At 52.2% G+C, this 21285-nt stretch overlaps 1 protein-coding gene across 1 annotated transcript in view; it reads left to right on the forward strand.

Moving 5' to 3' along the window:
• Window positions 1-11929: 11929 nt before the first annotated feature.
• KDM2A (lysine demethylase 2A) overlaps window positions 11930-21285 on the forward strand; it is a 123311-nt gene continuing 113955 nt past the window's right edge. The window contains exons 1-2 of the mRNA XM_056132025.1: window positions 11930-12053; window positions 13374-13498. Coding sequence (XP_055988000.1) covers window positions 13457-13498 — 42 coding nt within the window. The 5' untranslated portion in view covers window positions 11930-12053; window positions 13374-13456. The remainder of the gene's footprint in view (window positions 12054-13373; window positions 13499-21285) is intronic.

Genomic DNA, 21285 nt, shown 5'->3' on the forward strand with positions numbered 1-21285 from the left:
CCCCCCATGCTATCTCTCAGAAATAGTATGGGGAGGGTACTTGCCTTGCACGCAGTTCGATTGCCGTGCACACCCCATATGGTCCTCTGAGCCCCACCAGGAGTAATTCCTGAGTGAAGAGCCAGGAGTAACCCCTGAGCATCGCTGGATGTGACCAAAAGCAAAAAGTCAGGGGTTTAAGATAGTTAAGTCTTATCAGATAAATCTCGAGGATGCAGCAGGTAAACAAAGAGGTATGGATTTTGTGGATTCAGATAATATTCCTCTAGAGGTTCATGGAAGATGTGGGTGGCAGGCTTACCCACACATACACCAGAGAGGCTAGACACAGCTTGGAAGGCTGGAGCCCATGCTTTGCAAGTGGAAGACCCGAGTTCAAGTCCTGCCACAGCAGGATCCCCCGAGCACTGCCATGAGTAATCCCCAGGAAAAAAAAGTACACGAGAAAGAAGAGAACACAGTGGAATAAGGGCATTGCTGGACCATCAAGAGCACTCTTGCTAAGGAGCAACTTAGATGCATATTGAAAAAGATACGAGAAGAGGTAGAAAATCAGGGGCTGGAGCAATAGCACCACAGCGGGTAGGGCGTTTGCTTTGCACGTGGCCAACCCAGGTTCAATTCCCAGCATCCCATGTGGTCCCCTGAGCACCGCCAGGAGTCATTCCTGAGTGCAGAGCCAGGAGGAAGCCCTGTGCATCGCCAGGTGTGACCCCCCAAAAAAGCAAAAAAAGTCAGTAGTAGTTCTTCCAACCAGAAAACTGCTTTTTTCAATATTCCTGCTTTTCTAAATTCATTCCCTATAGAAATGCCTAAAGTATAGGCAGTAGAGCCAAGAGGTAGCTCAGAGGGCTGGAGCATATATCTTGACGGTGCAACCCCAGGTTCAATCCCAGGGCTGTAGCATATATCTTCATGGTGGAACCCTAGGTTCAATCCCTAACACTCCAAGCACTGCTGAGTGTGACCCCCAAACAAAAACTGAAACAACATCTATGAAATAGTAGCACTGTAGCACTGTCCTCCCGTTGTTCATTGATTTGCTCAAGCAGGCACCAGTAATGTCTCCAATTGTGAGACTTGTTACTGTTTTTGGCATATCGGATATGCCATGGGGAGCTTGCCAGGCTCTGCCATATATATGAAATAGTAAATTAATAAAATGTAAAATGCTAAAATATACCATAGAAAATGACAGCGTTTACACAAAAGATAAATCCTTTTTTTTTTTCTTTTTGGGTCATACTCGGCAATGCACAGGGATGACTCCTGGTTCTGCACTCAGGAATTACTCCTGGCGGTGCTCAGGGGACCATATGGGATGCTGGGAATTGAACCTGGGTTGGCCACATGCAAGGCAAACGCCCTACCTGCTGTGCTATCGCTCTAGCCCTGCAAAAGATAAATCTTCACGAATACAAGCATACGTATCAAAGTCTCACTTAAGGGGCTGGAGAGACAGTAGAGTGGGGAGGCTGCTTGTCTTACACACAGATGACCTGGGTTCTATCCCCACCATCCCATATGGTCCCCCAAATCTGCCAAGAGTGATCCCTGAGTGCAGATCCAGGAGTAAGCCCTGAGCACAGCTCAGTGTGACCCACAGCCAAAAAATCGTTAAAAAAAAAAAAAGTCCGATTTGAGGTCCCGAGAGACATGTCAATAGGTTGGCATATGCCTTGCCAAGTAGGAGGCTCAGGGTTGATGCCCAGTGCTGCATGGTCCCTTAAGAGCCATTGAGAACAATCCTGAGCACAGAACCAGGAGTAACCCTTGAGCACTTCCCCCAGACTAAAAAGATAAAGAAATCTTTTAATCTTTTAATTCAGTAATAAAGGGCTAAGGTTGAGGCATAGGGCTTACAATATTCCTTATGCCAGTGAAATGAAACTGGAACAGAAAGTTAACTAAGTATACTCAGCTTACCGAATCAGACGATGAGACCAACAGAAGTAGCACATCCAGTGATTATGACTAAATCAAAATGTGAACTCCAAGTTGTGGAAAATCAAGTAAAATTGCCAAAAAATATAACATGGAAATCTCAACTTTAGTATAGCCAGTAGTTTCTTGTAGACTCCCAGGAGATATGAAAATAGATTTAGCCAAAATGAAAAAGACTCCATGCATTTCAAAGTTTGAATAATTAGCAATTATTGAATTTTTTTTTTTTTGTAGTGCTAGAGCTTGAGCAAGGCTTCAAACATATGGGGCAGGAGCAATAGTACGGCGGGTAGGGACGCCTGACTTGCATATGGCCAACCTGGGTTTGATCCCTGGCATTCCGTATGGTCCCCTGAGCATCGCTGGGCGTGATCCCTGAGATACTCAGGTGTGGCCCTAGAATTACGCCCCCCACCCCCCGCAAAAAACCCAAACTAAGACTTTACACATGTGAAGGCAAAGACTATTGAGCCCCACCCCCACACCTACTCCTGCCTCTTTCAAAAGCATTTTCTTTCCATTGGTTATTTTTGGGCCGCACCAGGTGGTATTCAGGGATTACTTCTGGCTCTGTGTTCAGGTTATCACGCCTGGAGGACCGTTCAGGTATTATTACTGGAGGACCATATGGGCTGCCAGAGATCGAATCCAGGTTGGCCACGTGTAAGGCAAACTCCTACCCGCTTACTATTGCTCCAGCCCCTCAAAAGCATTCCTTTCTTTTAGAAAGAAAAAAGTCGTTTAAAAATTACATGCTTTCAGGCCAGAGAAATAGTACAGGGTATGGCACTTACCTTATACATGACCAAAAGGTTAATTTCTCACAAATGGTCTCCTGAACACTGCCAAGTGTGACCCCAGAGCACAGCGTGATCCCACAGCTCAGGAGTAATCCCTGAGCACTGTGGGGTGTGGCTCCAAAACTAAAAAAAATTTTGCTCACTTTGGACCGGAGAGAGCTCAATGGGCTGGAGCAGGGTCAGAGTGACAGTCCAGCGGGTAGGGTGCTTGCCTTGCATGTGGTTGACTAGCCCCCGGCACCATGAGGAGTGATTCTTGAGTTAGGAATAGGAGTAACCCCTAATCATTGCCAGTGAGGCCCACAAACAAACAAAAATCATTAGTGGGCAGGAGTGCAGGTTTTTGCAAGCAGGAGACCCAAGTTAGATCCCCAACACCACACAGTCCTCTAAGCATTGCCAGGAGTGACCCCTGGGTACTGAGGACTCAACCAAGAGTAGCTCTGAGCACTGCTGGGTATGACTCCCCCTCCAAAAAAAAAAAACCCAAACAGAACGTTATATACACTTTGAATGTAATGAACAAGAAAATTAAAACATTTCTGGAAAGAGAAAATTGAGGAGTGACACTGTTGCATCAAATCACAAGCTGGGTGCTGACAGGACTCTAAAGATACCCCCAGCAACTGGAGCTGAGGGGAGGCGAGAGATCAGGTCACAGGGGAGCTGGAGAAAGAAACTCCGGGAACAACTTGGCCTGACACTTATATTCCTGACTGGGCTTGTGGGGCGGTCGGGGGTTTTTGATCGGCTGCCTCTCTCCCCGCTGCTGTGACAGCTGCAGTGACAGTTTACCTGGAATAACTATGACATCAATCCTCTGCTCCAGAATTCACAAGCCTCTCTTTCTCCAGCGAACCCCACTTCCCTGCAAGGCCCTCCACTCTCTGCATGCCCCAATGAAGGGCCTGTTTCTGCCTGGGTGGGTGAGCGCCTGGACGCTGTCTCAGCAGCTGCCAAGGAGCAAAAACAGCGGCAAACTGAAGGGAACTTCTTGTTCCATGGGACTTGCACCCAAGTGGCCTGGTATGTCCAGCTGTCATCTCTTACACTCTCTCCCAGCAACTCACTGGAATGATAATGTCACCTCATCTTTTCATGGTCACTGCTCCATGACATGAAGTCTTCAAGGGAGTAAAAGCCGCAGTTTCTAAATTTTCAAATCTCCTTTCTTACTCCAAGCCTTTATTTATTTATTTATTTTCTTTTTGGGTCATACCCAGCGATGCACAGGGGTTACTCCTGGCGGTGCTTGGGGGACCATATGGGATGCTGGGAATCGAACTCGGGTTGGCCGTGTGCAAGGAAAAGTCCTACCCGCTGTGCTATCACTCCAGCCCCATCTTACTCCAAGCCTTTAAATGAGGGCTGGGCACACATACTCCGTGACAAAACATTTCTTTGTGGGTGTAAAAGAACTGGACAAACAGCAGCGCTTTGCAAACAGGTTGTCCCCCAGTTCCTGCCCGCATTGGGCCACTGGGCTCCACACTGGTCTGCCAAGGAAATAGAACAGGGATCACACTTTTCCCCCCCCTTTTTGTTGTTGTTTTCTTCTTTGGCTTTTTGGGTCCCACCCAGCAGTGCTCAGGGCTTACTCCTGGCTCTGCACTCAGGAATTACTCCTGGTGGTGCTCAGAGACCCACATGGGATGCTGGGGATCGAATTCAGGTTGGTTGTGTGCAAGACAAATGCCCAGCCCGCTGTGCTATTGCTCCAGCGACTTCCTTTTTGTACTTTTCTTGAGCGGGGATCACAGTCTGTCCTCTCCTGCCAGGCTGGCGGGCTGGGCTGGCCGTACCCAGCCTGAAGAATCCCTCGCAGAGCTATGGGAGAATCCAGCCTGGTCTGATGGAGCAAAGGCCATGAAGGGCTGTGAAGAAAAGGAGCTCAGCCCTTCTGGGAGGCTGAATGAACAGGTCGGGGTGGAACTGGCCCCTTGGGGAGTTGGCTACAGCACCCCATTGCTATCATCAGTCTTTCCAAAGAATGTGCACCAGACTGTCAGCATACCCCAAACCCAGAAACTTGCCTCAGCTGAGCATAAAAGCAGAGATACAGGGCTCTGCATTTCGGGTCCCACTGTCAAAGGGCAGGAAGTGAGGGTGGCTGCCCCCAAGGGGAGTCAGCAGCCCCTAAGAGGGCAGGTCGATTCCAGATGCTGAATGCAAATCTCTCGGGTGGGTCTGTACAGAGGAAGGCTGCTGCCCAGGGCCAGGGAAGTGGCTCAGTGGGGAGCACATGCTCCCAGGTGTGAGGCCCTGGGTTCAATCCCTGGCACTGCAATGACAAAACCCAAGAAGGTTATGCTGGAAGAGACGCTGGCGAGGAGGAGCCAGGCCAAGAAGGCTCCAAGGTCACAGTTTCGAAGAAATGGTCAATCTTCTGCCAGGAAACTGGGCTCAGGAAGTAGCCCAAAGAACTGGATTGCATACCTGGCATGCAGAGTTTGATCACTGGGATCACATGACTTCCCAAGTGCCACCAGGCACAGCCCTGGTGGCGCTAGCTAAAGCAAAAAATAATAAAAAAGAAGAAAAGAGAAAAAAAACAAATGAGCCTCGTGGTCTACCCAGGTCTAAAGATCTTTCAAGGCATTTCTGGCTTCTTTATCCTTGATGGACTTGGTGTTACTTATAGGTGCAAAAGGACACTCTGTCCCTTCACTCACAGAATCATCCCATCGCATACCCAGTTTTCATTCCATCGGCGGCCGACCTGGTAGGTCCGTGAGACTGATTTTGAAAGGTGTTTGGAGGCACACAAAGGTAGCCTGATCCCTGCCTAAAGAACCCTAGAGTCGGGCTGGAGTGAGAGCACAGCAGTAGGGAAGTTGCCTTGCATGTGACTGACCTGGATTTGATTCCCAGCATCCCATATGGTCCCCTGAGCACCTCCAGGGGTAATTCCTGAGTGCAGAGCCAGGAGTAACCCGAGCATCATTGGGTGCGATCCAAAAAGCAAAAAAAGAAAAAAAAAAAAGGAGTGATTCCTGAGTGCAGAACCAAGAGTAACCCCTGTGCATCGACCAGCAAAATAAAAAAACAAAACAAGAACCCTATTGTCGAGATGATACTGGTGCCTGCTAGAGCAAATCAAGTGTCTAGTGGAAGTGGGGTAGGAGAGGTTCAAGAAATGATTAAGTAAGAAAAATAGCCTGTATTTACGAGCATCAAACAGTGGTGAATGGGAAGTGGACAAGCCAGGTCTACTCTGCTGATGACAGAATGGAGGACAAGGGCCCAGGCTGGGACAGCAGAGCGAGGGTGAGAAGGATGCAAAGAAAAAAACCCTTAAAAAAACCTGAGGAGGTGGGTGAGCAAGGTGGATGGACAGAATGACAGCGCAGAAGAAAGTGGTGCTGAGACAACAGAAGTGGGGGAAGAAAGAGGGACTCGGACCTGGGACACACGCCGAAATTAGGAATGTCACTGTGCAGGCTCTATAAAATACCTGCTTAAGAATTCAAGCTTCCATGAGAAACTCAGAACACGCTCATGTGTGGCTGCTATCATGTGCCAGACACTAAGCTGTAAGATTTGATCTGGAGAACTGGTGAAAAACTGAGTTTGCAGAGTTCACCAGGTCCAAGGAGCAGGTAGCCAACAGAGGAGCCGTTCAGATTGTGCGGCCACAGTTTTTTTTTTTTCCTTTTACTTTTTTGGGTCACACCTGGCGATGCACAGAGATTATTCCTGGTTCTGCACTCAGGAATTACTCCTGGTGGTGCTTGGGGGACCATATGGGATGCTGGGAATCAAACCCAGGTCGGCTGCGTGCAAGGCAAACGCCCTACCCGCTTTGCTATTGCTCCAGCCCCTCAATGTGCGGCCACAGTTTTCCAACCACTGGTCACGATACCTCCTAGAGGATCTTCAAGACCAACTTTTCTGTTTTACTTTAGGCTTCCACTGTTCCAGACATCCCTATTTCCTCCTTGTTTTTATTATAGGGCATCTGCCTTGCATGCAGCTGACCCGGCCAACCCGAGTTCAATTCCTCCGCCCCTCTCGGACAGCCAGGCAAGCTACTGAGAGTATCTTGCCCGCACGGCAAAGCCTGGCAAGCTACCCGTAACATATTCAATATGCCAAACACAGTAACAACAAGTCTCACACTGTTGTTACTGGGCCTGCTGGAGCAAATCGATGAACAACAGGAGGACAGGGCAGTGCAGTGCTACAGTGCCACAACCGATGGTGCTACTGACTCTGCACTCAGGAATCAATTGCCTGGCAGGCTCGGGGGATCGTATGAAATGCCGGGAATTGAGGCTGGAATGGCCATATGCAAGGCAAACGCCCTACAGGCTGTGCTATCACTCCAGCCCCCTACTTCCTCTTTAGTAGTTAAAAGAGTGCAGAGAAATTAGACCCTCTTAAACTGAGTTGACCAGACCAGCGTTTTCCATTCACCCACAACAGTCTCTCAAAGTAAAGGGGGGCCTGGGTGTTGACTCTGAGCATTTGCTGGGTCTCACTATGCTGAAGAGGATAGAGATTTGTTAATCTCTATTAAGGTCCTAGCTTATTGCAGATAGGTATTCCCTCCCCTACTCTCCCATTTTTAGGGTCATACCTGGTTGTGTTCAGGACTTACTTCTGTTTCTGAGCCTAGGGAGTACTTCTGGTGGGCTCAAGGGATCATATGGGGCGCTGGGGATCAAAACCAAGTCAGCCACATGAAGACAAGGCTTTACCGGCTTTCGCTGTACCATGGCTTCAGCCCCAAGGCGTGCTTCCAGGAGAAAGTTCTCCTTCGCTCCCTCCCATTCCCCACTCTCACTTTCTGCAGCTGCAGTAGCAGTTGAATCCATACAGTTCAGAGCCTTGAGGCTTTCCTGGGGACTCCCCCAAGCTCCAGTCACCTTGAAAATGGCTCTTTTAGGGCAAAGCAGTGAGCCTTACCATATGCCCTCGCCAACCAGCACCATTGTGATTCCGTGTGTGTGTGGTGGGGGTGGGAATCACTAGCCATCTGCCTATCTCTTATCTTACCCTGCACATCTGCTTTGGAATATTAACAAGCCTGCTTGTGGAGAAACCTTTGTGTCTATCTGTTTAAATGCCATTTCCCCCAACACAGACTAGTTAAATGGCTTTCTTCTGGAAGAGCCTGGTTGCCATCTGATAAACCTTTACTTGCAGTCCTGCTCAAAATAAATATGGCCCAGAGAGAGATGGTTTAAAGGGCTGAGTGCAGGCTTTGCATATAGGAGGCCTGGGTTTGATCCCAAGCACTGGGAGTTGCCTCTGGGCACTGCTGGGTGTGGCCCAAAGTTAAAGAGAGAGAGAGAGAGTGAAAGAAAGAAGGGGCGAGGGAGAAGATGGTTTAAAGGCTGGAGTGTAAGCTTTGTGTTAGGGAGCCCCAGGAGTGTATGTTTTGTGTGTGGGAACCCTGGATTCAATCCCCAGCACAACGCGGTCCTCAGAGTGACCTCTGGCACTGAGCCAAGAAAGCTCCTGACCACCTCACGGAGAGGCACCCAAACAAAAACGGGAACAAAATAATAGTATGAAGGATCTGGGGAGATGACTGAAAGGGCTAGAACTGGATTTAATTTCTATACCAAGTGATCCCCTGAGCACTGTCCAGTATGGCTCTCCCTGCCCCCTCCCCAAATATGAAGAGGACCAGGAATATAGCTCAGTGGTAGAGTGCCTGCATTGCATAAGTTAGGCTATGAATTCTTGTTCAATCCCTGGCATCACCAAAAAAAAAAAATTGGAAAAAAAGGATATGACCATTATGCCCCCAGCATACTGACCTGACAGGCAGCCCTGAGCTGAAGATGAACAATCCAGGCTCCCAAGGGTTAATTACTTAAGGGCATCTGGACCTAAAGAAACAGAGCAGGGGCCTGAGAAATAGGAGAGCTGGGAGAGCACTTGCCTTGCACTTGACCAACCTGGGATGGACCACACGTATGGTCCCCACTCCACTCATGACCCACAGTACTGCCAGGAGCCATCCCTGAGAGCAGAGCCAGGAGGGAGACTTGGGCACAGCCAGAGTGGCCCAAAAACAAACAGAACAAAACAAAACAACACCCAAAATGACCAAGCAAACAGAAAACCACCAAAAATAAAAAGCCCAGAGCAAGACCAAGTTGAGCCCAGCTAGTGTCTATCTCTCCACCAAATAGCCTGTGGGCTATACAGGCGGTGGAAAAGAAAGTCATTTACTCTGCAAAGAACAATGAGGCCCAATTCTCAAACTGAGGATGACTAAAGTCTTTTCTCCCTGGAGGGCCTGCCTTTTTTTTTTTTCTACACCCACCAAGAGTCAGCTCCTCGTGGGACCACATCTGGAAATGCCAGAGAAAAGCTGTTATTAAAAAATGCATTTTACCCTAGTCTGGAGGATGCATTTTTCCCCCCTGCCTTGATCAAGTCTGGTGACGATATCTGTGTATCAGGGCTCTGAAAATCTAAAAGGTCGGAAGCAGCTTGGCATGAGAATCAAGAATATCATGTCCCAGTGCTGGGAATGCAAGAAGGCGACACCATACGAACGAACCTTTTCTGCAGTGTGAGTTTCACTGATTGCATCGCCGGCCGCCCCTCTAACGACACAAGCTTCTCCACCTTTCCACTGTCCGGCGTTAAAACGAGCGCTCTGCAAAGCCACTGGGCACCTAAGCTGGTCTCCCCTGGCCGCTGCAACACGGGGCGGCGAGGCTGTCAGCACAACTCCCAAGTTTGCAACTCGGAAGCACCCTGGCCGCGCGGCAGGAACCGCCCTCACGTGTTGCCACAGTGCCTCCAGCCCCCGGGTTCAAACTGCGCCAGAAACGGACGTGGTGCCGGATCCCGAGCCCATCGCGGCGAGGCTCTCCCCCACGTCCTCCTGCAAGAGTTTAGGTCGCTCATTGGCTCCTCGCCTCCGTCCCCGGAGCCCAGGGAGCCGAGCCGAAGGCGTGGGAAAGGCAGGCAGGGGCCGCCGGCCTGGGGGGCCACCTCTCGGCCGGAGCGGGGTGAAGCCACGAGTGCCAAGCCCGCGGCGCAACGCCCCATCACGGTCCTTGACGGGATTTCTCATTCAAACGGGCCCCGAGCACGAGATCGGCTGGGGAGACGCTCGCATGGCGTGGCTGCGCCCCTGCGGCCCGGCTCCGTCGACGATCCGGGCCGAGCCGCCCGTCGGGCGGGTGTCGAGCGGCGGGAGCCCGTTCGTGGGCAGGGCCGGCGCGGCTCGGGCGGCCGCTGCCCCGTCGCTGACCCTCGCGCGAAGCGGCGCGCACCGAGAGGAGACATCTTCCCGGCCAGGCCTCCCGCGTCCGGCGCGGCCCGGGGCGGCGGGCTGGGCCCGGGCCCGGCCGGCCGCCCGCGCCCCCCTCCCCGGGGGGCGCCCCGACTCGCCGGGGGCGGGGTCACGTCCCACCCGGGCCGCCGGGGGCACCGGCGCGACGGAAACCTGAGCGGGGCGGGCGCGGGGGCCGCCCGGGCCACCTCCCGCGGCGCCCGGGGCCCGGCGTGGGCGCAACGGCCGCCGCCGCCCCCCGGCCGTCGCGGAGAGCGCGGCCGCGCCGGGGACCCGTGGACGCCCGGGTCAAGCGCCTGCAGCGGCCCCCGCCCCCCGGGAGCCGAGCCCCGGACAGACATGCTGCTCCCGTTTCCTGCCCCTTCGGAGCGGCGAGGAGCGGGTGAGGTGGGCCCGGGCCGCTGCGCCGAGGAGCCCCGGCCCCCAGCCCGGGCCGGACGGGCCCGGCGGCGGGGGCGCCGGGGCCTGCCCGGGGATGGCGGGCAGGCGGGCCTCGGCCCAGCGGCCGGCGCGCGAGGGGCGGGCGGCCGCGGGGAGGCGCCGGGCCTGCGCCCGCGGCCCCGGGGGCCCGGGGCAGGCCCGAGCCCGGCGCCCAGGTCGGACCGGCGGGGCCCAGCCGCCTGACCCCGGGAGACCCCGCGGGGAGGCGGGCCAGGGCCGCCCGGGCGCAGGCCGCGGGCCCTCGGCGGGCGGGACCGTGACGGGCCGCCGAGGCCCGGGGCGGCGGCGGGGGAGCGGGGCGCCTGGCCCCGCGGCGGGGGAGCGGGGCGGTGGCGGTGCTTGGTGGGGGGTCGGGGGTCACCACCCTCCCCGGGGTGGGGGAGGGCCGGCGGCGCAGCTGGCCGCGAGGGGCGGGGTCAGCGAGGCGAAGCGTGTGAGTTCCAGCCAGGGCTGGCGGGGGGCGGGGGCGGGCGCGCGGAGGCGGCGCGGGGCCCTGCGCGCAGGCGCGAGCCGCGGGCCGGGCCCGGGCCCTGGAAGCCGGCCGGCGGCGCGCGGGGGCGGCGGCGCGGGCTGGCGCGCGGCGGGGGGAGGCGGGGGCCGCGTCGGCGTCGCCGGGCGCGGGCGATTCGAGGCCGGCGCGTCTGCGCGTGCGCGCGCTGGCGGCGGCGCCGCGGCGGAGGGGAGTGACGCGTGCGCGTTCCCGTGCGCCCGGGAGAGCGGTGAGCAGCGGAGGGAGGCCGAGGGGGTGGGGGGTGGAGCGGCGCGCCGGCGGGGGGAGGCGGCGCCTGCGCAGTGCGCCGCCGAGGCGCTGTGTGTATGTGAGAGTCTGACGGGTTCAAAATGGCGGCGGCTGCTTCAGCGGCTCCTCCTGTGTGAGGGAAACAACACCCCTCCCCGGCAGCGGCGGCGGCGGCGGCGGCGGCGGCGGCTCGCCGAGCACCTTCCCCGCGGCGGGGCCGGTCGCCGCGCTGTCTCTCGGGGGCGGGGGGCGCTCCGGGAGGAGGGGCCGCGCCAGGGGGGCCCATCCCCCGGAACCCCGCTTCTGCGACTGGGGAGTCGCCGGGGGCTCGTCCCGCCGCGCGCAGCCCGGGCTGAGGGGGCGACGCGAGGGGACCCGGGCGCCCCCAGCCCCCAGCCCCCCAGCCCGGCGCGCCGCGCCGCTCCCGCCCTCTCCGCCCCCCGGGGCCGGGGCCCGCGTTCCGGGGGGCCGGGGCGGCGCGGGGAGCCTCGGGCCGGCCGGTCTCAGCTGATCGGCCGCGGCCGCCCGGCTGCCGGCCCGGGGCACGGCCCGGAGGGCGCTACCTCGCGGCGGGGGCCGGCCCGGGGCTCGGGCCGCTGACCGCCGGCCCGGCGGAGGCGGGGGCGCCCCGGGCTCGGCGCCGAGGGGTCGCGCTCCCCGCGCGTGCCGCCCCCGACGCCCCCCGCGAGCCGCCGGGACCCCGCGGCTGTTTCCTCGCCCGCCCGGGTCGCCCTGACCCGCTTCTGGATCCTGGGTGGCTCCACGGAAAAAAACCCGAAGACGACGTGTGGGATTTCGTTTGCCCTCCCAGTTTTTGGAATCTTTCACTTCTCACTTGGACCAGAACTCGCGAGCGAGATCCCCGGTGAGCCTCCCCCTCCCGCTCCCGCCCCCCACCCCCCGTTCGGAAGTTTGCTTCGCGGCGTCCCCGAAAGACTTGGATGTAAAGTTTCTATTTCTCTGCTCGGGCTCGGGGTGGGGGGGTGGGGGGACGGACGGGCCATTGAAACGCGTCCGCGGGCCCGGGGCGGGGGGCGGGGGGCGGCCCGGCCAGCTCGGCCGCTCTTTCCGCCGGGCCCTGGCGGCTCTGGAGTCGGATCTGGAGTCGGGGCGCCGCTCGCCCGAGGGGTGCAGACGCGGAGTCGTTGTCGTCCCCCCCCCCACACACACACTCGCCCCAGGAGGGCTTGGCGTGCCCCCTGCCCCCCCCCCCCCCCCCCCCCAGCTCTCGCTCACCGTGTCACCGAGTCCTCGGGCGCGCAGCACTTTGGAGAGGATGCTCTTAAGGGGGTCGCCGCGTAGTTCGGAAAAGAAGACGGGGGCGGGGGGGGGGGCTCGGCTTTCCCTGTGGAAGCCATTATCCCTGAGAATATTGAGGAGGAAGGGAACCCGCGCTCGCTGGGCGGAACCGATCGTCGCGCGAGGCGAGCTCTCTCGTTCGGGGGCGAGGGATGGGTTCGCTCGCCACAGAGAAGCCCCCTCCCCGTCCTGCCCTGCCCGGAGGAATCTGATGGAATTTTGGCCCCGGGTTTGCAACTTTGGTGGGTCTGTTTCCGAGTTGCCCCGCGCCTTGTGTTGGGCTGGAGGGTGGTGGGTCGGCCGGGGGCGGGGGGGATGAAAAGATCTCGGAGACTCGGAAGGCAGGCGGCGGTCGTGCGGGGCTCTCCGGGGAGAGCGGCCGGGGAATTGTTTCGGAGTGTGTCTTGGGATCGTGCTCTCTCGAGTTATGCAGCCTGGCCCTTCTTCCGCTGAGGTGAGGGCTGATTTGCTTAGGAACTGGCTTAGCCCAGTGCCTGCTTCTCCCGGTCGGCTCCGGGATGAAAGTCCCGGCCACCCCAGCCCCCCCGCCCCCAGGCTTTTTTTATTCACTCCCCGATGCCCCCTCGAAGGGAGCCTTGCTCAGTGTGACCCCAAGGGGAGAAAGGAGTCGTGTCGGCCCCCCGCGGGAACTGAAACCGGCCTTCCTGGCCGCGGCCTTCCACTGCCACTGGGGTGTGATTTTGATCTTGACCTGGAACCACTTGCCCTGGACTGCCGGGGCCTGGGGGAAAGTGGTCCCGGAGAGGTGGGGAGGAACCAGATTCCCCCAAGCCTTTCGTTTGCACCATCTCGAATAGTACTTAAGAGAAAAGAGAGCTTGATTTGAGGATGAGTTCTTATCTCTGCTCCTATCGTTATTCTTTAGTGTTGCAATCTGGTTACTAAGGAGGAAGAGGAAGGCAGCCCTGGAGTGGTTTCTTAACTGTAATTGAAAAGGAAGAGTGAGAGATGGAACCTGAAGAAGAAAGAATTCGTTACAGCCAGAGATTGGTTCGTATTTTCTCGCCTTTTATTTTTTTTCAATTTGGAATCAGAATAACGATTTTGTTGCCATTTGTGAACGTGCTTTCAAGAAAACTTCCCCGTGGCTTTTTTGTGTACTAGAGAAGGAAAGGAAGGTCGATATGAAAACCTCATTTATGCTTTCGCTAACTAGTAACAACAGCCTAAACCGTCATCTTTTTTGGAATGGACTTCAACATGTCACTTTTATGTAAACATTGTAAATCAAAGTATGTACTGGATTAGTATAGGATAAGTGCTTACTTCTGCAATACTTAATAATTAATCCAATTGATTAAGTTTAGAGTGTAAATTTAAGAGCCAAAATGCTTTGAGGGGGTGGATAGTTCTATATAATTTTTTCAGTTATGTAAAGTTTTATTTTATAGAGCCGAATAGTAGAACTTACAGATTCTTTGTTTTTGAGGCATGTAATCACTTTGGTAGTTTTGGAGAGTTTCCGGGATTGATAAAAGATAGAGTACTGGATACCAATCAAGTTCCGTATTTTATATTTTGAGAGTGTTGTATGTAGTACTTAGTGATTACTTTTTCTTACTTAGTATTGATGCTTAGGGAATTAGCTCTATGAATATTTGCTCCTTTAGGCCCCACTTTCCTCTTATGGTTTCCTAAGTTTTCCTCTTAAACTTCTTATTGGAGTTTAAGAATTGGAGTTTTGTTTTCCCTAGTCAAAGAGAGCATTATTAATATTCTTACCATATGTTTATTTCAGAAATTCGAATTTATATTTGTAGAGTGGGTATGAGCGAAGCCACAGAATTGTTTGTATTATGTGAAATTTGAAGAACCGAAAGACCTAGAAAATTACTAAAGGAATTTATGGTGGTTTTATTTGGCGCTTCATGTTAAAGTTTGGAAGGAAAAAAAATGAGTCTCTAATCCATTTGCTGATGATCTCCACTTTTTTGGAGAAAAGATTACTTCGTTTTTAATATGACCGTTAAAACATTTGAGGAGAGTGTGTTGTTGCTCAGCAGTTACGTGTTATGACAACACTAACTTCAGCTATCTGCCTCATATCCCATTCTATGTGTTGAAGTTATAATTCTTCATTGATTTCTAATTTTCAGAAATTGAGCATGTTGATGGTGTAATTTTGTGTATTGGGATTGATTTTTTTGTTTTGACTTTTGACTTTTTAGTTTTTGGTTTCTGGGCCACACCCGGTGGTGCTCAGGGATCACTCCTGGTGGGCTCACAGACCACATGTGGTACTAGGGATCCAACCCTGGTCATCTTGTGTGCGAGGCAAGCGTCCTACCCCTATACTATCTTTTCGGCCCCATTGACTTTGACTTTTTTTGAATTAAACTTTTCTTTGGGAAAAGAAAGGCTGCTACAGAATTCCTTAGGGTATTTATTGCTTGTAGAGTTGCTGAGTTGTTAGCTAAATATCAGGGCATTTTGGAATCCAGTCCTTCAAAGAATGAGCAAGTAAAAGGATTTACACTTTTTTAGAAGGGGGTTAATTTTAAAATTCTGTTCCCTTTTGTTGTTGTGATGAGTGGGTCACACTTGGTCGCCATACTTGTATGATTTGGTATTATTCTCGTTGGGGGTGTCATACTCGATTGTGGTGTGGTATGTCCTAGTGCTAGGGGTCACAAATGCAGCGCTGCCAGAACTGTTCTACGTTTGGGGCAATACCTGGGATTGAACTCTGGGCCTTGTACTGTACCTGAAAGTCAGGTGCTCTTCTGCCACTGAATTATCCCTAGACCTAAGATTTTATGTTAAAAACAAAAACAAAAAACAACCAAGCATACAAAAGCAATGAGGTATGAGATAATAGTAAGAATATCCAAGGAATCTGACTTTTTTTTACCTTTTCCTTGTTAAGATTTTGTTGTTGTCTTAAAGTTGATTGCTACCTGTTGCACATATCATCCCCTCCACCCCATTTTTTTATGGGGCTTCTTGGGCCAAACTTGGAGATCCTTAGGATTACTACTGACTCTGTGCCCAGGGATCACTCCTGGCAGTGCTCAGGGGGACTGTATCAGATACTGGGTATTGAACCTGGGCCAGTCACATGCAAAGCAAATACCCCACCCAATGTACTATTGCTCTTCTTTCAACCCTTTTTTAAAATCCAGGTTTGTTATTCTCCCCACCCCCTTCCCATTCCTCTCTCTCTCTTTCTCTGTCTCTGTCTCCCTCCCCCTCCCTCCCCCTCCCTCCCCCTCCCTCCTCCTTCTCTCTCTCTCTTTTTTTTTTTCTTTTTGGGTCACACCCAGCGATGCACAGAGGTTACTCCTGGCTCTGTACTCAGGAATCACATGGGATGCTGGGAATCGAACCCTGGTTGGCCGCATGCAAGGCCCTACCCTCTGTGCTATTGCTCCAGCCCCACCTTCTCCCTCCCTCCCACCTTCCCTCCCTCCCTTCCTTCCCCTTCCTTCTTTTTGCTTTGGGCCACACTTGGTGGTACTAGGGGTCTAGGTACTCCAGGCTCTGGGTTGAGGGGTCATTTCTGGTGTTGCTTGGGGGACAGTGCTGTACTGTACTGGGGTTTGAATTGAGGTCAGCTAAATACAAAACAAGTTCTTCTAACCCTAATACAGTGTGTAGGGTGCTTGCCTTTCCTGAGGACAACCCGGGTTCAATTCCAGGAACTCTGTATGGTCTCTCAGCACTGGCAGGAGTGAATCCTGAGCACGAGTCAACAGTAAGCCCTGAAGTACTATTGGATATGGCCCGCAATCCTCCCTCTCTCCAGTTAAAAGAAATTTTTTTTTAATAGTTTGGGATATTGTAGCAGCGTTTTATCATAGGGTATATTATATATTTTGAAAAGTAATCATAAGTTTAGGATGACATAAGTTTAGGGTGACATATCTTTTGTAGATTGCACGACAAATTTATATGTACATTGTTTTGGATGGTACCAGTGGTTCTTGAAAATTTATTCCTGTCTCTTTGCTCAGGGGTCACTCCTGGCTGTACTTGGAGGACCATATGTGGTAAGGGAGGGTCAAACCAGATTTCTAGTCATGTAAGGCACATGACTAAACAGTCCCCACTCTCCTCTGCTTCTCTCTCCCGCCCTGGCCCCAAGAGCATATTGGTGGGCAAGTTGAGAGGCAGTCTACATAACAAAGGGTTTTTTTTTTATCTCTGCCTCTATGGAGTGCTCATATAAGAGAAATCTTTATTGATTAACTTGAATCTTGGTTGAGAAATTAGAAGTCTTTTTTTTTCTTTCTTTCTGGGTCACACCTGGCAATGTTGAGGGGTCACTCCTGGCTCAGCACTCAGGAATCATTCCTGGCGGTGCTCAGGGGACCATACGGGTTGCTGGGAATTGAACCCGGGTCGGCCGCGTACAAGGCAAATGCCCTACTCGCTGTGCTATCGCTCCAGCCCCAAGAAATTAGAAGTCTTAATTAAAGTATAAAGGTTAGGTAAGGTAAACGTAAAGGCCCTCCCTCGAGCGGGCCCAGTAACGTCTCCATTGGAGACTTTGTTGTTACTGTGTCTGGCATATTGAATACGTCACAGGGAGCTTGCCAGGCTCTGCCGTGCAGGCGAGATACTCTCGGTAGCTGGCCGGGCTCTCCGAGAGGGGCGGAGGAATCGAACTCGGGTCGGCCATGTTGGCTGCGTGCAAGGCAAACGCCCTACCCGCTGTGCTTTAATAGTAGTTAACTGTACGTTTTAACACTGTTTAAAATCGATCAAAATATGAAACTTTTGCTGTCATTGGCCATAGATTCAAAAGGATTTTTTTTGGGGGGTCATACCCGGTGATGCACAGGGGTTACTCCTGGCTCTTCACTCAGGAATTAATCCTGGCGGTTCTCAGGGGACCATATGGGATGCTGGGGATCGAACCCGGGTTGGGCCGCGTGCAAGGCAAACGCCCTACCCGCTGTGCTATTGCTTCAGCCCCTCAAAAGGATTGTTTTTGTTTGTTTTTGGGTCACACTTGGTGATGCTGAAGGGTTACTCCTGGCTGTATGCTCAGGAATTGCTCCTGGTGGTGCTCAGGGAACCACATGGGGTGCCAGGGATAAAACCTGGGATTTTCTAATTTTTCTATGTCCAGGGCAAACGCCCTGCCTGCTGTACTATCATTCCAGCTCCTCAGGGGTTACTCTTGACTTTGCACTCAGGAATTCCTCCTGGTGATAGTACAGCACTTACCTGTGTGCAAGGCAAGCGCCTTACCCGCTGTACTATCTCTGCAGACCCAGAAATACCTGGTTTATAAAAGAATAGTTTGTTTTTTGCCAATTATTATATTGGAAGAAAACGATACCTTTAAAGGATGATATGTGTTGAATTGGAGCATTGGTGAGGGAATTGAACCTGGAAAGGTCATGTGCAAAAGACACCAGCTGTACTATCTCTCTATCCCAGAAAACTGACTTTATAGTGGAGGAAAGGAGATGGGAGGTTGTTAAGCAATTGACTTTTCTCCAGCAGAACATAGATTTTTTTTGGGGGGGTCCACATCTGGCAGTGCTCAGGGCTTACTTCCCATCTGTGCTCAGGAATCACTGTGTTGGAGTGCTCAGGGGGCCATTTGGGGCACTGGGGAGTGAACCTGGGTCAGCAAGGCAAGTGCCCAACCTGCTGCACTATCACACTTCAGGTTTGTTTGTTTTTTTTTGGGGGGGGTCACACCCGATGGTGATCAGGGTTTACTTCTATTACTCTGCGTCTTCTTACTCGGGGTTCTTCTGGTGGGCCAGGGGACCATATGGGCAGCCAGGGATTGAATCTGGGTCAGCCGTGTGTGAGGCAAGTGCCCTACCCTCTGAACTACTTCTCTAGCCTATATTTTCTTTTTTTAAATAAGAGGAAAGTAGTTTTGTGCATAGATCCCTAGAACAAAGTCAGATGTCTAAGAGAAGTTGATGTACTTGTGGTTTCCAAATGAGAAGAATAAAAGCTTCACTTTTGTTCTTATTTTGGGACTATTCCTGGCTGTACTCAGGGATTGTTCCTGGTGGGAATTGAGGGACAGTATAGGGTCCTGGGGATTGAACTTGGATCAGCTTCATGCATGGCAAGTTCCTTACCCGCTTTCCTATCTCATTGGCCTCCAGAAGCTTCAGTTTTGATAACAGATGAATGTTTGATTGCCCTGAGGTAGCACTGTTGTACTGTAGCACTGTCCTTCCATTATTCCATCGATTTGCTTGAGTGGGCACCAGTAATGTCTCCATCGTGAGACTTGTTACAGTTTTTGGCATATCGAATACGCCACAGAGCGCTTGCCAGCCTCTGCTGTGCGGGCAGGATACTCTCGGTAGCTACCTGGGCTCTCTGAGAGGGATGGAGAAATCGAACCCGGGTCAGCTGCGTGCAAGGCAAATGCCCTACCCGCTGTGCTATTGCTCCACCTGCGAAGACTGTATCCTTAGATAATATTTGTCATGAAGATAATCCCAACAAAAATCCATGAAATAAATGAACAGATGTTCATGTTATACTCATTTTAGCGTAATGCTAGATTCAATATGTCATAAACTTATTTTGAATATTTGCATCATTATTCATGACTAAATTGGCCCTGAGATACAGATGATTTGTTGCTCTCCTCTCCTCTCTTTGGTTTGGTTTTTTTGCAACCGTTGATGCTCAAAGGATTACTCCTGCATTCATTCAGGAAATACTGGTGTAACTCAGGGGACCATGTGGGGTTCTGGGAGATTGAACCTGGGTCGGTCTTGTGCTAGAAAAATGCCCTACCTACTATACTAGTGCTCTGGCCCTATTGCTCTATTTTCTTTTATCTTTTGGACCACATCCAATGGTGCTCAGGGCATACTTTGGCTCAGTGCTCAGGGATCACTTCTGGCAAGCTCAGAGGACCCTGTGGGTGTCGGGGATCAAACCCGGGTCAGCTGCGTGCAAGGCGAGTGCCCTACTTGCTGTACTATTGCTCTGGCCCCGTAGCTCTAATTTAGTAAAATTAGATTTAGAACTTTATTGAGAAAAACAGATAGGTACTACAGAAGGAAAATTTTCTTCTTCATTTGATTTTAGCATGAAGCTAGGAGTAGCCCCAGAGTACCTCTGGTGCTGGGTGTGACACAAATAAAATTATAGGCCAGGGGCTGGAGCGATACCAGATATATAGTGTTTGCCTTACACTGGCTGCCCTGGCCTTGACCCCTGGCACCTCATTTGGTCTCATGAGCCCACCAGGAGTGATCCTGAGCCCAGAGCCAGGAATAAATCCTGAGCACTGCTGAATATGACCCTCCCTTCCCTAACCCCCCATAATTGTAAAGGTAAAAAGGTAAAGGCCCTCCCGTTGATCATCGATTTGCTCAAGCGGGCCCAGTAACGTCTCCATTGGAGACTTTGTTGTTACTGTGTCTGGCATATCGAATATGTCACGGGGAGCTTGCCAGGCTCTGCTGTGCGGGCGAGATACTCTCGGTAGCTTGCCGGGCTCTCCGAGAGGGGCAGAGGAATCGAACTCGGGTCGGCCATGTTGGCTGCGTGCAAGGCAAACGCCCTCCCCGCTGTGCTATTGCTCCAGCCCCCCATAATTGTAGGGACTGTTTATCATGTCTTAAAGGTTCTTCTTTTGTTCCTTTAAAAAAAAAATTTAAAAATATTTTTTAGCCACACCTGGCAGTGCTCAGGGTCACTCCTGGCTCTGCACTCAGGATTCAACCCTGTTAGTTCTTGGGGAACCATTGGTATCCCAGAAATCTAATCTGGGTTACCTGTGTTCAAGGCAAGTATCCTACTTGCTGTACTATCACTCCAGCCCCTTAATTAACATTTTCAGTGAAGAAACTTTTAATAGGACCAGAACACTAGTACAGCAGATACTGGCTGTTGCCCCCAGTAAGGCACTTGCCTTGCACATGGCTGACCTAAGTTTGATCGCTGGTATCTTGTATGGTCCTCTGAGCACCATTGGGAGTGATTCCTGAGGACAGAGCCAGTGTATGTGGCCCAAGCTCCCACCCCCCAAAAATGTTAAATCCTTTGTAATTAATGATAGTTGATCATCTCTTAGTTATTGGAATCATGCTTATTCAGAGCAATCTTTACTGCCACAGAAAATCAAGGGCAAAAAATATGTCTGTACTCAACGGTATAAAAGAAGTATTGAGGGGCTAGAGAGAGTTTACAGGGGCTAAGGCATATACCTTGCCAGCAACTGACCCTTGTTTGATCCTGATTCCACATTGTCCCTAAGGATATCCTGGTGCTCCCTAGAGGCCCCAAGCACCTCTTGGCGTGGTCCTGCAGAGCCCAAACACTGCTGGGATGGCTCAGGTAGTCTCTGGCATTGCAGTGAATCCTTGTATGCCCAGTATGTATTGCCCATACAATCCTTGTGTGAATCCAGTGTGCCCTCTTATTTGGACCCTAGTGTGGAACTGTTGACTGAGAATTGCTGGAAAAAGGGACCTTGAGCTCTCTCAGCAACATTTGGGAAGCCCCTACCTATCAAAGAAGTTATGTAGCTGAATATTTTTTTCCTCTCGAATTTGCATAAGCCTAGCAGTGCTATTTGAAGAGGTTGTGTCTCCCTTCCGCCTCCACCCAGTCAGCTATGGTTGACTGTTTATGAGGCAAGTGCCTTAGTGCTTTAATTCTTGGTTTCTCTGTCCCCTGAAGGAGATTTTTTTTTTTTTTTTGCTTTTTGGGTCACACCTGGCAATGCACAGGGATCACTCGTGGCTCATGCACTCAGGAATTACTCCTGGAGGTGCTCGGGGGACCATATAGGATGCTGGGAATCGAACCTGGGTCAGCCGCATGCAAGGCAAACA

This window comes from Sorex fumeus, unplaced genomic scaffold (assembly GCF_029834395.1).
Source record: "Sorex fumeus unplaced genomic scaffold, SorFum_2.1 ptg000093l, whole genome shotgun sequence".
NCBI classification, from domain to species: domain Eukaryota; kingdom Metazoa; phylum Chordata; class Mammalia; order Eulipotyphla; family Soricidae; genus Sorex; species Sorex fumeus.